General features: G+C 37.4%; 1 protein-coding gene across 1 annotated transcript; it reads left to right on the top strand.

Annotated features, from left to right (window-relative positions):
- Window positions 1–10,036: 10,036 nt before the first annotated feature.
- On the top strand, window positions 10,037–12,010 carry LOC149554195 (scopoletin glucosyltransferase-like). The gene has a single exon (XM_089789436.1). It carries the CDS (start codon window positions 10,292–10,294, stop codon window positions 11,822–11,824), a length of 1,533 nt encoding a protein of 510 aa, XP_089645562.1. The 5' UTR covers window positions 10,037–10,291; the 3' UTR covers window positions 11,825–12,010.
- Window positions 12,011–17,295: the final 5,285 nt, after the last annotated feature.

The raw sequence follows: 17,295 nt of genomic DNA, 5'->3' as shown, positions 1-17,295 counted from the left end.
GGGTTTTTTTAACTCCGTCTATTGTCCATGCATACAGAATGCAACTACCTGTGCATTCTTAGTTTAGAGTTGCAAAATCTTATTTTGGATGCGACAAAAAAATGACATGCACCAAAAGATGGGAAAATGATGTCAGTTTTGTAGGTTTGGAACAAATTGATCATTTCTTAAAGATTTTAGATTTTAATGGGGAATTTAGATGTTGGTGGGGGGGGGTAGGGCAAATGAGCTTCTACCTTCACATGGTTGGCCCTAATTAGTAGAGAATATTAAACTATTCTCAAAACCAAGTGAAGCTCAATATTAAACTATGATTGCATGACAACTAACTACATGAATCTCTTGGTTTCAGGTAGTGCAAAAGGACGCCATAGTCAAACTCATTGATTTATGAAATTTAGTTGCAGTGTATGAAGTTGGTAATTGTCAAGTTTGATTAATTACTATATAGTTGAGATTATTTCAACTTCTATCAAGGCTTCAATGGAGCACATTTTCATAACATTTATATAGAAGTTGGTATGGTAGTCATCCATGTAGAGTGTGATTATGTAATTCATGTAGAGGTTTGCAAATAATTATGTTTTTTTTATAATGCAACAATCCGTCACAATTGCGATGGCTTGTATGATGAGTAGTCATCACTCTGACAACATTATCGTCGCATGTCGTTGCTACTATGATGGCAACCACCAATGGTTGGGCATCACTCCAAAAACATTGGCATCACACATCTATCTTCGTTGTGACACCCCTTCAACCAAATGTGCGGCAGGCCTCTAGCAATGTTGTTGGACCTATGAAGGTTGACTAAAACTGTAGTCTATTGTAGTTGCGATGGTATATCGTTGAACATCCGACAGCATGAAGAGGAACTCTTCATCTTTCTTTCTCCAAATTGTGATAGTTTTGTTTGTCAAAATGGTGATGGAAGCCCATTTTGTCACAATTTGTGACAACAAAAGTTCAACGCCTGTCCAATGGGGGCCAATTCCAATTACTGTCATGCATCTAACGGGTGACTGTCGCAATTGCAATGGCCTACCATCGCAATTGGAGCCCAAATGTAGTAGTGTTTTTGAGTTGTAGGCAAAAAAAGGTAATAATAATATATAGGAGTCTTGGATGACGATAAATCCACTTCTAAATTTTTATTTCTTTTGGGAATGAGTTTGATATTATGCTAGAGTAAAAAGTAATTATTGTACACTGATCTTCCACGTTAGTATAATATTATTATATAAGTGGAGTTGTTTGTGAAGTTACATACTTCCATCATATTATGACAGGAATGAGGACGTACCATAATTGCATCCTATAACTATTATTTTTACAATTAGACTAAAAAGCTTATCTATGATCCTATTTTTAATACACTAAAAAAATTAGGTTTAGTTCTATGACATTTGAGAATATGTTCAATATTATGTTTAGCCCTAATAATGATTAACATAGGAGCAATGTGTTTATATTTATATTAAATCTCTTTTATAACCTTCTTAATATTTATTTAACATAATCAATAATATATACATATTCAAACATAAATTATTGACAAATGGTCAATTATACAAGAATTTACAGACATTGTTATACATTTTAACCTAAGTTTGAGTAGATTATATATTAATATTTATAAATCAATAATATATAGCTTATGAATATCCTACCATAAGCTCGTGACATCTATCTCCCTCAAGCACACCATAGATGATAACATTGTAGGAGTACTTATCCATAAAACCATGAAGTACCACAGTCCCTCAAAACACTTACTAAAATAAAGAATACCTAGCCCAATGTGGAGATAGGCCTAGAAATTTTGACACCATTCTTTCAACATCATTAAAGGGTGCACCATATCAAATTTGAGTCATTGTACAATTTATATTATGTGTTTCTTTATGTTTGTAGTTTTTGATTTTGTCATTCTCTAGTATCGTTATCATTTACATCATTTTTATAGTGAAGTTCCTACTTAAAAAGGGAGGCGTGATCATTTTCTAGTTCATTTCATTATCTACTTGTTTATGCTAGAGTAATTAGATATTCTCTAATTAACTCTATTTCACTTAAGCTAAACTTGAGGTATCTAATAATTAATACTTTTATTAATTATTATGATACAACCTAGATTAAATTCTCTTCTTATATTTAATAATTATCTTGTAATTATTAAATACCCTAAAGAGTTTTTCATTACCTTTTTAGATTTCGATCTCCTTTATAAGGACGATCTCTCATTGTATTTTTAACACATCTTTTCTTTATCTGAGAATACAATTTTCATATTTTTAGACCAAATCTTGCCTCTTCTTGTCTTTTTCTTCTCTATGACATGTTTTCTGCATGCAAGTATTTGAGGGCTTCATGGATTTGATTTGAATATTTGCTCAAATCCTTCATCATATCAAAGTCAAATCTATTGTAGCTTGTTTAACATTTGGAGAAAAAGGAGAAAGAGGGTATAACATAATAGATATGACATTTTTTGGTCTTTTTTCTTTGTTTTTTGGAGGTGTGATGACGACGATTCAGAAAAAAAAAATTATAGAAATGATAATGATGGTTTCATTTCATGACTCTGACATTTGAGCTCCTATTTTTGGTGTTGAAGTAGAGGCTTCAATTTCCTCCCTCTCTACATCTGGCGTCCAGGTTTTCTTCTCAGTTTTTGTGCTTTCCTTAGTTGTTTCTTTGGTTTACAAGGGATAAATTTATACATTGTGGGGGGTGCATTTTCCCTTCTATAGTTTAATTTAGAAACAACCATTCTATTTTCGTCTTCTTCTCTGAATGTCAAACCCCTCTGTGGCCCGACAGACACCACACAACTACCATAATTGGAAAGCACACATGACTCAACTTCTTATGTCACATGGCTTATGGTCATGTTTGGATGAAAATCAACCTGTCCTATAGTGCCCCTTTGAGGTTCTTCAGCACAAAAACAAAATGGATGAAGCCATGGGCTTGATTGCATTGAACATCTTTGATAGTCTCATGTTTCACCTAGATGGTTTGACCACTCCTTGAGCTATTTGAACCAAGTTTTATAACTTTTTTGGCATAGTGAATGAGTTTCAAGCACTATAGCTTGATGCATAGTCGACTTCTTTGACACCTACCAACTTTCCCACCATTAAGGACTTCTTGATAAATCTTTGCGCTCAATTTTGTAGGGATGTGGAAAAAATAAGATAGATGATGAGTGTATTTTTTTAATACTCTTAAAGTTGGGAGGATAGTTTCAAATCTTTTCTTCCACTTTCTACTCCATTGTGGATGCTTTGGGCAACATACATCAAATGCCTTCTTTTGAGACATTCTGTGATCGGTTGACATGGGAACAGGCAAAGATCTAATAGGTGGATGCTTTTGGCTCTTCCAACCAAGCATTGGTTGCTCATTCTTCTCAAGAGAAACCAAAACCAAAATCCAAACTTAAGAAAGATACACTAAAAACTAATTCCAAACCTCTAACGAAATCTTCTTTGAAGTCTACTGAGTCTTCCTCCAAGACTAAGAAGAAATCAGTTGAGACCTGTAATTTTTGTGGAAAGGATGGACATCCCATTTCCATATGTTGGAAACATTTGGAGGCTTTAGAGGAAGCCATGTAGGAGCATCACATTTGTGCTCCTAAGTCTTCATCCCCCTTGCAGGGAAAGGTCATGCTCTTACTGCACAAGTTATGGCTTTTGTGCCTACCTAGATTCTTAATTTCAGTGCCTCTCACCATATGACTCACACTCAGCAGTTGGTCAGTTCACTTTCTCCTTGTGCTACTTCACAGATTGCTATTGGGAACTCATCACATCTTTATGTCTTGGGTTCTAGTTCTATTGCATTAGTTGGGGGTTCTCTTCAAGATGTTCTTTTTGTCCCTGACATCTCGACAAACCTATTGTCCATTTATCAAATTTTCCACTCTAGCTCTGGTAAAATAGATGATTTCTCACCACATGATGTGGTTATTCAGGGGTTACATGATTTTGATTTGATAGTGGCTATTAGGAGTGTTGACTCTGCATCTTGCTTATATAGATTTGATGGATTTTAGTCTTTTGATGGCATAGGTTCTTATCTTGTAGCACATGCAGATTTAGTAAGCAAACTTTGGCATGAGCATTTGGGCCATGTCAATTACATATATCTTTAGCAGATGAGCATACATGCACTTGTTCTTGGGCTTCCCTAGATTTCTTGCACAGATGGTGTTTGTCCAGGTTGTACTCTTGGTAAACAACATAGGGATCCTTTTCCACATGGATGAGCTACTCGTGCTTTGGCACCATTGGAGTTGATTCATAGTGACCTCATGTCATTTCCCACTCCTTTTTTCGGTACCTAGTATGTGCTTACTTTCATTGATGACTTCTCCAGACATGCATGGGTGTACTTTATGAAGTACAAGTCTAATGTCTTTGATTCATTTCGAGTCTTCAAGACATTTGTGGAGAAGCAATTTGGTCTTTCTATTCAATAGATACACATAGATAATGGGGGGGAGTATGTGAACCAAACTTTTAGGGATTTTTTCTTTGAACATGGTCTTCAGCATCAATTTTTAGTGCCCTACACCCCTCAGCAAAATGGTGTGGTAGAGAGAAAGAACATAACACTTTGGGAGATGGCTAATTGTATGCTACAATCCAGGTCCATGGATTTTATTTTTTGGGCAAAGGCAGTCAATTGTGCCAACTATATTGAGAATCGGATGCCTCAAAAGGTAGTTCGACATATGACTCCTGAGGAGGCTTAGTCTCATGTCAAGCTTGATGTATCTTCATTTCGAGTTTTTGGTAGTGTAGCATGGGCATTTGTACCCGATGCTTAGAGGAGAGCAATGGAGCAGAAAAGCCAACACCTCATTTTTTTTGGCTACTGCGAGGATGTTAAGGCATACAAGTTGTTTGATCCTAATTCCAAAGAGGTCCTATTTTGACAGGATGTCCAGTTTGATGAGTGCCTTCCTGCAATAGATAACCTACCTCACTTACCACTACTCCCTCATCCTTTCGAATCTCTCTTCCGGATGATGAGGATGATGATCTTGGTGATCCCCATTTACCTCCATTGCAAGATCCTCCTCATATGCCTAAATGGGCTCGTGTTATAGTTGAGGCTACAGGCTCTCTAGCTGGTGACCCTTCCACTTCCCATTGTACCCAGTCTCATATTACGAGTTCTAGTCTTCTAGGTCATGCTATTTGCAATGATTCTTAGACATTTGCAATAGCAAGAAGACATCTTGAGTGGGACAGAGCCATGGAGGAGGAGTATTCTACTTTGATGAAGGATCATACTTGGGATCTTTGTTCTCTTCCTAAGGGAAGAAAGTTAGTGCGATGCAAATGGCTATATCGTACTAAGTTTGTTGCTAATGGTTCTATTGATAAGTTTAATGCATGTCTTGCTATGAAGGGATTTTCATAGATTGAGGGTATTGATTACACTAAGACATTTTCCCCTATCGCTAAGATGAACTCTATTCACCTTGTCTTATCCCTCACAACTTCTCAGGGATGGCCCATTTTTCAGATGGATGTGAAGAGTGCATTCTTGCATGGTGATCTTACTGAGGAGATTTACATGAAATAGCATCCAGGATTTATGTAGGATTCCTCCTTGGTTTGTAGACTTCGACGCTCATTGTATGGTCTCAAACAAGCCCCTTGGGCTTGGTATGAGAAGATGGACTCCTTTCTTCTTTCTGCAAGCTTCACCCACTACCATTCCAATCCTACAATATACATTCAATGTCTTGAGGTTGAGGTTTTGATTCTTGTGCTATATGTTGATGATCTTCTCCTCACAGGTAGCTTATCCTCTATGCTTCAAGATGTTTAGCAGGCATTGATGGAACAGTTTGAGATGACTGATCTTGGTCTATTGCACTACTTTCTTGGTCTATAGATTGTTCAGTCTCTACTTGGATCTTTGTTTACCAATAGAAGTATGCTCTTGACATGCTTCGAGCTTTGACATCTACTCCCATAGCTTTTCAGTTAGGTGTTACCTCGTCTACCTCTTGCACTTTGCCTTTAGTGGATCCTACATTGTATCGGCAATTGGTTGGTAGTTTGTTATACCTGACACATACTCGTCATGATCTCTCCTTTGTAGTTGGTCTTGTCTCTCATTTTTCACATGAGCCACATGAGAGTCATTGGCAAGCTGCCAAGCATATTTTGAGATAAATTCAAGGCACATTTATGTATGGCATTCATTACACATCTGGGACTCCTCACATTATTGGCTTCACTGACTCTGATTGGGTTGGTGATGTTGATGATCAGAAGTCTACTTATGGCTTTGTCTTTTGTCTTGGCTCTGGTCGTGCAAGAAGTAGCATGCTCGCACACTTTCATCTACTAAGGCTGAGTATAGAGTAGTAGTGCTTGCTAGTTAGGAGATTTTATGTCTTCAACAGTTGATGATTGAGTTTGGTTTTCCTCCTAATCATCCCACTATTCTGTGATGCGATAATCAAAGTGTTATTCATATTTCCTGCAACTCGGTGGAGCATCAGCGCACTAAACATATTGAGCTTCATATGCATTTCATCCATCAGTAGATTCAGGATGGTGTTCTCTCTTTGGAGTATATTCCCACTAACATGCAGGTTGCTGACATCTTCACCAAACTTTTTGCATCGCCATGCTATCTTCAGTTGTGGTCTATGCTTGGGGTTACAAAAGTTGTCCTTGGGGGATCTTGTTGAGGCCTTCCTTCCTTCATGTTTTTTTTAGCATGTTTGTTCTATCTCTTCTTGGAGTAGGGTTTTTCCCATTGGGTTTTCTCTATTTCTCCAGTTTATAGAGATTTGGTTGTGCTTGGGTACCTCATCAAGCCTTGTTTGTTGGGACCCAAATCTTCTTTCAATTGTAGTTTCTAGGTTTTTAGCTACTCTATAAGTTTATCTTAAGGGGGGGTGTTAGAGTAATTAGATATTCTCTAATTAACTTTAGTTCACTTAAGCTAAACTTTAGGTATCTAATAATTAATATCTTTTATTAATTATTATGATACAACCTAGATTAAATTCTCTTCCTATATTTAATACTTATCTTGTAATTAGTAAATACCTAGATTAAATACTCTTCATGTATTTAATAATTATCTTGTAATTATTAAATACCCTAAAGAGTTTATCGTTACCTTTTTAGGTTTCGATCTCCTTTATAAGGACGATCTCTCATTGTATTTTTAACACATATCTTTTCTTTATTTAATAATACAATTTTCATATTTTTAGACCAAACCCTTGCCTCTTCTTGTCTTTTTCTTCTCTATGACATGTTTTCTACATGTAGGTATTTGAGGGCTTCGTGGATTTTATTTGCATTTTTGCTCAAATCCTTCAGTTTCCACCATTATAATGGATGACCCTACCTTATCTCATTCCTACTTGTTGCAATAGCCCTAAAGTTTGAAATTCAACTATATTTGGTCAAATATTATTACTTATCTTTTGAGTGGATCTATGAATTGTTGAAACTCTTAAAATGTTGTTTCAATCTTGTAATCATTTATAAAAATTGTAAAAACAAATTTTTTTTTTTTTTAGGGAATAATTTATGCAAAAATGATTTGAAAGTAGGAGTTTTGAAGGTGTGTATTTCTATCACTTTTTAAGAGCCATTTAAGTGACTAAACATAGAAAGGATTTCAAACTCTCAATGGAGATAATTTGTACAATGTGTTAATTTAATCTACCACTTTAGATGGCTAATAATCTTTTCTAATTGGGAGATGTATAATCATAAATTAATTTCAAAATCACTAGGTAAATGTGAGCTTATATGTCAATATGCATCATTTAATTGGAATTGATTTGAAAAAAGATTTTGACTTTCATATAATTATTTCAGTAGACCATGATGAAATAATATCAATAGACTATATGTTTTAAATGTTTATGCTCACCAAAATAGTAATAACTCTTAGGGAAAAGTAGTTCTTATTTTAGTTAGTTAATTATTTAACCATTTTACTAGCATTTAGCCGAAGTTAATTGTACACAAGTTGAAGGAAATGGATAAACAATAGATGTTGACATGGTTATTAGAGGAGCCAAAATACAACTGGAGATTATTGGTGCTAATCAAAGGTTAAACTACACTAATTAGAATTGGTGAGATTTGATTTTAATAAGCTCCATATGAAGTTATATATCAAAAATTGAGCATTCAACATTTAGTTCTTAGCCACTTGTTTCCATTTTTTGTTTTTTATTTCAACTTTTTTGTTTGGTAATTTAAGAAAATAGAAAAGAGTCAAAAAAAATTAAAAATAAAAAGGGGACAATACATGTACACAAGGTTACAAGAGATCATTACGTAATAAAGGCACACTTACCTTTTCTCAAATACTTTATCAACAAAGAAAAATGGATAAAGATACTAGACATTCCAATCAATCTCTTTTCAATTCATGTTCAAGAAGGATAACATTTAAGAAGGATGAATAACAAAAATCCCTTTATATAGCCTTCCACTCTTGCTCAAGATCATCTCTCATGCATAAGATAAATCATTAACAAGGAGATCATATTAAATAATATATTATCCATAGAAGTAACCATTCAAATGAGGAGAGAAATGTGTAACATACATTTCTATTGATCTCCTTTTATCACATAGACACATTTAAGAGTAGAGTGATAAGAAAACATAGTATACTATTATAAGTATGCATAATATTTTTATTATATAGACACATTTAAGAGTAGAGTGATAAGGAAAGAGAATATATTATTATAAATATTCTACAACATACTAAATTAAATTTACATAACTTCTTTGAAACTTTAATTAGATAACTTATTTAAAATTTTCCTTCAGTTAAATGGGACCCCCAAGAAAAACAAGACTACCTACTATTTTATGGTCACATTGCATCCAACCAACAGCCAAAAGAGAGGAGGAGAGGAGGCTTTGTTATTATGAACTCGCATAGGATATAAGAGCTTTGGATAGTAATGCCCCTTGAAAACATGTTGTTCGAGATGACAATCAAACCACTACTATAGAACGTTCTTGGGGTTTTGCTAGTTCAAAAGATAAGATTCTTCTTGTTTTGTATTGGAAGACTCGTGGACCTACCACCTTTAACTCCCAAAGAAATAACTTGATATGATCAAAGAGTAAGCCATTGTTTGAGTTTCGCTTCTTCAATGTGATGGAACCATACTACTATTAAAATTTTCGGAAGTCGACATTCTTTAAAACAGCAGTTCAAGTATTCCAATAGTAGCTCAAACCTTAGTTTAGTCTTCCCTCAGCTTATAGATCCCCAACCCAAAAGATCAAGCAATTGGTCAAAGTTGAGTTGATTTGTCTTTTGCCCACACCCTGTCATGATAAGTTTCTCGGAGATTGGAAATGGCCAAACAATAAAGTCGAGTTTTCCTCTTCATGTTTCTATATAAACAACTGCTCCTCTCCAGTCTCTCAACCCAACGACTTAACTTCAAATGGCACTGCAAGTGTAGTCGATTGAATTGGAACAAATTAAGCTCTTTTATCTAGAAATGTAAAGCCGATGCTCAATCTTAACTCGTGGCTTGGAAAAGTTTTCATGCTAAATTCCCTATTCATGCTTGGCTCACATTTAATTCCCTTGTTCTTCAATTTTCTTTTGAGGCTAACCTTAGATGGTTTGTAAGTCAAAGCTTTTAAGGCCACTCTTAAAATACGAACTTCTAGATTGAGCTACATAGTGATCACTGTAATGTGTTTCGATGATTCCTGCTTTCATACCAAAAGTTACAAATGTTTTGGTTGAGACTGAGGATGCTTCTGTTGATTTAGAAGAGTGCCTCTGTCATTCAGCACAGACCTCGCTAATCTTTGCGAACTTATTATAGGCAGCAGCTTATAGTAGACCTATGAATTGACTGGTCCAAAGTATCTTTTCAATTGCTATTTATAGTGAACTGATTGGGGTTTATAGTGAGCCGATTCTTGTTTTTGTAATTGTGTTCTTAATCCAATAAAAAGAAAGCAAAAGACAAATATGCATATATCATAAAGGTGTTCCATTTCTTTTTAATTTTTTAAAAGCACTGTGGAGTGGGAAAATTGACATGTTAAAGGTCGAATTTCCAATTCATTCTTTCCCGGATGCTTTGCCCGAAAGGCATGGTGTCCATCTGCGCGTACACGCGTCACACAGACCTCTCTATCTATCTACCAGTCAAATTACCCAACGATACTTTGCCTCGAAGATATCCTGATTCGCCCATTTATAAAGCCAAACGATCTTCTCGTTTCCAGTACAAATCATGGAATCTGCTCAGATAATAGCAGTGCCCTTCCACGGGCAGGGCCACGTCTTCCCCTGCGTCGAGCTCTGCAAGCGAATAGCCATCCGAGGCATTCCTGTCACAATTCTAGCCGACCCTTCAATTGCCTCTTCTCTGCAAACCACAGCCAAAGAAGCCCACGAATCCCTCGGGATCAATATAGGGGTCATAGAATTGTCCCAACCCGAGGAAGAGGAGTTAAAAAATGACGAAGCCGCGGACAGCCGGCAGGATCCAGATATGTTCGGAGAGCACCTTGCAAAGCCCATGGAAGCGATTCTGCAAGCAATGGATCGTCCGCCGGCGTGCATCATCGGAGACGTTATGGTGCCGTGGGCAGCAACAGTTTGCAACAAGTTAAATATTCCCCGGGTCGCATTCTTCACTTCAGGTGCCTGTTCCTTGGCATTCGAGTACGCCATATGGAAACATGGCGACCAGGTAGAAGAGACAAAGGAGCCGTTTGCAGTACCTGGTTTTCCGGCCTCAATGACCGTCACTCCCTCCGACGCCCGCCAGCGTGCCCCGCCCGGTCCTCCCCCAGCCGGCGGAGGAAGAGGAAGAGGAAGAGGGCCTCCGCCAGGCCGCGGAGGAAGAAGAGGGCCTCCAGGTCAAAGAGGCCGAGGGCGAGGGCCTCCGCCGCCTCCACCGGGTGACGACGGTCCACACCGGAATCCGCCATGGATGAACGGTCTCAAAGAAAGCCACGGAGCACTGGTGAATACGTGCCGGGACCTGGAGTCCCCTTTCATGGAGTACGTGATAAAGGAAACCGAGAAACCCGCCTGGGCCGTTGGCCCGCTTCTGCCGTCTTCCTTCTGGGAAGACTCGCCGGGGTATTTGACGCATGACAGCTCGGTGCGCAAGGCCTGCAAGAGCAACGTCGACGAACAACGGTGCTCGCAATGGCTCGACTCCCAGGCGCCCCGATCTGTGATCTATGTCTCCTTCGGCACTGAGGTGGGCCCCGAGGATAAAGATTGGACGGAGCTTGCGCTTGGTTTGGAAGCAGCGGAGAAGCCCTTCATTTTGGTTCTGCAGGCGGAGCCCGAGGAGGAGGAATTTCAAGTCGAAGATGTACTCCCCGAGGGATTTGAGCGACGGGTCGAGGGACGCGGTCTGGTGATCCGCGGATGGGCCCCGCAGCTCTTGATACTGTCGCACCCGGCGACAGGAGGGTTTTTATCGCACTGCGGGTGGAATTCGACGGTGGAGAGTCTGGGGCTGGGTGTGCCCCTCCTGGCGTGGCCCATACGAGGAGATCAACATTACAATGCCAAGCTGCTAGCGGTTGAGCTTGGAGTGGCGGCCATGATTGAGATGGATCGAGATTCGGGAGCGGTGAAGAGGGAGAGCGTCGTGAAAGGAGTGAAGATATTGATGGAAAGTGAAAAGGGGCTGAGAATGAGGGAGAAGGCAATGTGTTTAAAGGAATTGTTGAGGACTAGTCTGGTATCCTCTGACAAGGAATTGGACGCCTTTCTCTGCCACTTTTTGAAGTTTTCAAACTAATAACAAGTTCAAGAGCGGCACTGTCTACCGTACAACTTATATGCACTTCTTTTGACACAAAAGTTTGTACCAAAAAAATCTATGCACTTATTTTTGTGCTTTTAGAAGGGAACAAAACATATTGTACGCACATATTTTTGTGCTTTTAAAAGGAAAACCATATATTGGTCATTGTTGTTGATTGTATTGATTGTTGTTGATTGTATCATTGTATCATTATATGCACATTTTTGGCCCAACTACTGTATGCAATATGTTGATAAACAGATTTGTCTTCACACAATAAACCATCAAAATAACTCTTATTTTCCCAAAAATGAAGACGCATAAAGATACCAACAGCTGGGTTGCTTTGCTATTGAATTGTGCAAGCGCCCTTTGAATTTTAAAGGGTACAGCTCTCCGATTAGATTTACAATGAATAAGATTTAAGACACACTTTTAACCTAAAAGCAAAGGCAACTTGCACTATTCTTGGATAGGGGGTAAATTATTACAACTGAAATAAAAAGGCAAGACTCAGCATACAACAATGGAAGCATACAATCTTCACACACATATATGCATTCTGAAAGAAAGAGAGAGATTAGACAAACAGGAACAACTCCAGCAATAAATGAATATAGTAGTAGAATTTGATTCCATTATTCAGTCTCGATTCACACCTAAACAAAGAGTGAGAACAATTTGAAGTGCACAATCTTCAAAATGATGAAATCCTCATTCAACTCAAAAACAATACTATTTCTAAATACTACTGATAGTCAAATTATTTCAGAAAACTAAAGTGAACAACCCTGAATACAATAAAAATTTGCCCCCTCCACACAATCTAAATTTTCCTTGAACATACAACACACAGTTTGTAAAAATAGTAGAATCTTCAAGACTCTCCACACCTGGAAAAGAGAAGCACACCGTCTCCCCTTCTTCAGGAAAAGAAGAACCCCCATCTTCACTGTCTCTGCATATTTAACTTAATCAATCCTGTAGCTTTTCGATTACAAAACCAATTCTTGGGAAAGAGTAACTGACCCATTTCTTTGTTCATATTTTCTAACATCTTAAACTTTCTTAATTGTTTACAATATTGTCAATGCAAGAGCCCTATGATGTAGGTATAATGACAGGTGGTCATATGATTTGGCAACAAAACTATATCTTAACATGACATCCAAAATGTTTTATTATATGGAACTCATTCTCAAGAGCACTACCTTTTCAAATAATGTAAAGCCCGATTTTACTATTTTATGGGAGGACTGGCAACATGAACCTACACAACCCCTCACAAGTAATCAATTTGTATTTCAATTAAAGATCTCTGTCACGATGGCTTCAGGCTTTGGATTAGATTGTGCAAGCAAGTAGCTCTTTCTATATGCGTGAAGTTATATATACCAAAGGTCAGTCAGTCATTGTGAGAATGACATTACCATTGATGTCATATGGATTTAACATGCTGATTGAGCTCAAACATCCATCGAGCATTCTACATGTTGTCTGCCTTATTAAATCCCCAAGATTACCATGTTAGTGGTTATACCCGATTCTGTATCAAATGCTCAGGTGAGCCTGATCTGACACACTTTTATGCATCGCGTTACCATAGATACCGGCAGCATCTGCATCCATTCTTCATTCATCGGGAGTGTTGAGACATGAACTGGCAGCCTTCTTGTTAATATTTATGCATTTTTTGCCTACATCTCCATATGTCGTCTTTGATTAATGCTTGTGCAATGCGGCTCAAAATTCCTTAACCTGCAATCCTTGCCCGATTCTATTGCCTCTCGGATGAATCATTTTCAATACATGATTAAGGAAAAATGTCATCATTAACATTTAGGGATACTCAAAACATGTTTGACCTATTTTCAACCATTCAAGATAATCCTCATGACTTCCATTACGATCCATCTCATCAAAACCACGGCCTTCATGTCTTGATGCATTCTATCAAATAGTTCTTATGCATTGTTTGTGCTTTCACACACTTGTCTCTTTCAACCACCATTCGTTGCATTCACATCGCGGGTTGTGGGTCAACATTGTGTGATCGAGTAATAGATGTTCCCACCTCACATGTCTTTGTTAAAACATTATTGTCCATGTTATCATGCTAAAACACTATGTCAAACACTCCAATGAATCAATCTAAAGATGCTCATTTGTTTTGCCAAAGTGTGAGGATGTTTGAAATATCATGCAGGTTTTCTATTTCATAGTGACTACTTGCAAATAGTCAATTACCTTCATAGGCCCCTATTTTTAGATGTACTGAAATTTCAGAGGTAATCATGAGTTGCACAGATAGTTATGTTTTGGCATAACTAATATCAAAGCTTTAACCGACAATTGACCCGAGGGATGTTGATACCTTCAAAATTACTGAATGTCACTCAACTTGGTTAGGAGGACTATCTTACCAATCACAAGATCAAACCGCCAACATCCTCCGCAGTTTCTCATGATGAGTTGTTTGCTAAACACCTGTATACTTGATCTATTGCATAAGTTACAATGTCTGCTAGCGAGCTTTGTATCCATTTATAATCCCATTTCTCTCACATGGAATGGTGTCATGATACCCCAAATAATGATCTGGTAAATATCGACCCTTCATGTTGAGCCAACAATTCTCCACTTTGGATGAATTCACATGCTCTGTTTTGATTTATTCATATTTGCTAATGGATTGGTATGAAGATATAATAGAGGTTGAGAAGAGACGGATACCCCAATTCTAACTATTTACCTCTATACCTCTTCCATTGGGTATTCACCACAATTATTTATTATGTCTTATTAAGCTTGATTAGGCATCTTCTTTCATTAATATTTGAACCACTGAAGTCTGGTGCGGGGAGGAATTTGAAATGCACATTTGATTTTCATCATTGATCGTAACCTTGTTAATGCCATCACATCCTCTGAAAGATAGACATGCAACCGAGGCACTTGAACTTTGAATTAATGAGTTGCTGAACTTTAAAGATTGGAGTGAAGAGTTGTCACTTCTCTTGGCAAATGAAACATGTTACATGGAAAATGCCTTGACTCTGAGCCAGGGGTCCTTATGCAATTTGAATTGTGAATCTAAACATGAACATAAAACTAGAAACTATATTTGTGCACTTTGGATTATTACACACAGTCTTGCACAATCTGGAAACATTCCCCTGAACACGCCTGTCGTGTCACATCAAACCAAAGAGCCTGTATGAAATGCAAATTTAGCCTTCATACCTATCAAACCATTTGAACCATTTCAAAATATCATCAAGAGGATGAGATTTTCAAGTTTAAAATTGGGGTTCATAACACCAACTAACATTGGCTCTAACTGGGGAATATGTGCATGAAAGGCGCATAGAGAATCCAACATCTCTGGTCAAAAGACCAATGCCTAGTCCATTGGGCAATAGAGTCTAAGCACATGACGAGAAAGAGGTACTACTTGCGAGAAGAGCAGGGCAACAACAAAACAAGGTAGAAAGAAAAAAAAACTACCCCAAACACCTAGCAGCAAAACACAAGGCAGCAGTGAACAGAAACACAGAAAACTAAGCTATGCACAACCAAAAACTTTATTTACATAGAATAGGGCTGAGAGCCCATACCTTCGAAGGATCATTTGGCTGCTCATGCAAAACCATCAACTGGCTATGAGAAGTATCTTCCAGTGTAGAAGAGAGATTAGTACTTGAGGTCTGTCATTTCGAACCAAGATTTATCAACTACTACAATAAGGTATCCAACCACCATATGCCAAAATGTTCAAAAAAATTCAAATTCAAAAACCCAATTCTCATCATAAATAATCAGTTGCAACACCTCAACATCATTTTGAATAAAAGAATGTATACCACAAATAGCCATGTCTTTCTCTTGAGAAAAGCAAGCTAAACCATGGATGAGGGAGGCATTGGTGAAGAGCTTAGTAGAAGCATGTGAATCAACTTTTTGATCTAAGCTTGTTGAAAGTCTACTTTCCATAAGCCCATCAGTAACTTCATTCTTAAAACAGAATGCTTCCAACATTTGAGATTGAGACCACTTCTCTTGAGTTGTAGTAAGATCAAACAAGAAAGCCTCATATTCAATCTTTTCCTCAAATGCAGAAATTTTAAATTTTGATTCATCAATTACCACAACATGGACAATATGGGACTCAACAAAGAAGCCATCAAGATCTTTATATTTGGAAACTTAAAGTGTCAAGTTTAAGGCATGATTTACCTCACCCATACATAGGTCATCTTCGCCATGCACCTCAATGATCCTTTGTACATCACCCACCAAGTCATCTTTAGTTGTCTCAAGAAGTCATGTATTATTCATTGAAGGAGCTTCTAACTGGCTGTCATGTTTTGGACTGACTGTAGCTTCCTTGCTTTGCTGATGTATGTTCATACTACTAAAAATTCCAATATGATCTTCTTCTTCTTCATTAATATCACAAAGATCACAGGGGATGAAGAGAGGATTATCCCTAATTTTAAAGTCTTCCATATATTTAGCGGGAGAGTATAATACATTCATGCTGCTCCAAATAATCACATTATCAAGATTTTTTGATTGACTCTTTACTGTTGTTATATCAGCCATATTCTTGCTTTGACATGTAAAAGAAAAATCAGAATTCATAGTTTCCTCGTGCATGTTACAAACTGAATTATCCTCATGACATATAGTTAAAGCAAGGGCTTTTCAAAACTACTTTTAATGACCATAGGATCAAACTCAATATAAGAAACTTCCTCTCTTGAAATGGAATAAAAATCTTCATTAGGCAAAGACATAAGCTGAAAGTTCACTTCAGGATTTCTTTCTTCAAAAATATTTTCAACATGCAAAGGAACTTGGTCAAGAAATATCTTTCGTTTGCAACATTCACCAAAATTAAAAGATTCTTCCATGGGCTGGTCATGAATCTTTGTGCCTTGGGAATCCTCTTTATTTTTACTTTTAGCGTAGGCCAAACTTTTAGCTTACAACTAAACGTTGTTCTACAAATTTTTGCCATTAGAAACAACTAACCTCATTTCTAGAATTTTCTATATCATAAGACAATAAAGTTTCGGGAAAACTTTTGTCCTCTTTATTCAAAGCTTCTTAGGGGCGGGTTTGATCATCAAAGACTGAGTAGATGTGAGAAATGGTTATGACTAGAGGTTTTTCGTCATCAACCGTCAACTCTTCTTTCAGCTTTACCACTCTTTTCACACATTCTTGTAAGTCTTTTAATTTATGAAATCTCACACAAAGACTTTTCCACAACAACCAAGACGTGGAGTCCTCTTCCGAGCTTATGTTGTTCTTTACAGCTTGAGAAACACTTTCTTTGTAGTTGTCCACAAATTCATGCAACACTTTATCATCCATGTGATAAACTTCCATGAGAGAAGGATTTGGCCTTGACCTTCTCATGGCTTTCATATTCAGCATGGTTTTTACACAGAGACGCC

Source organism: Cupressus sempervirens, chromosome 6 (assembly GCF_028749045.1).
Source record: "Cupressus sempervirens isolate cs-2001-9-10 chromosome 6, ASM2874904v1, whole genome shotgun sequence".
Classification (NCBI taxonomy): domain Eukaryota; kingdom Viridiplantae; phylum Streptophyta; class Pinopsida; order Cupressales; family Cupressaceae; genus Cupressus; species Cupressus sempervirens.
This window is presented reverse-complemented; position numbering and strand designations above follow the sequence as displayed.

Coding starts and splice junctions, on each gene's coding strand:
- LOC149554195 (XM_089789436.1), top strand. CDS start 10,292: ATGGAATCTGCTCAGATAATAGCAGTGCCCTTCCACGGGCAGGGCCAC.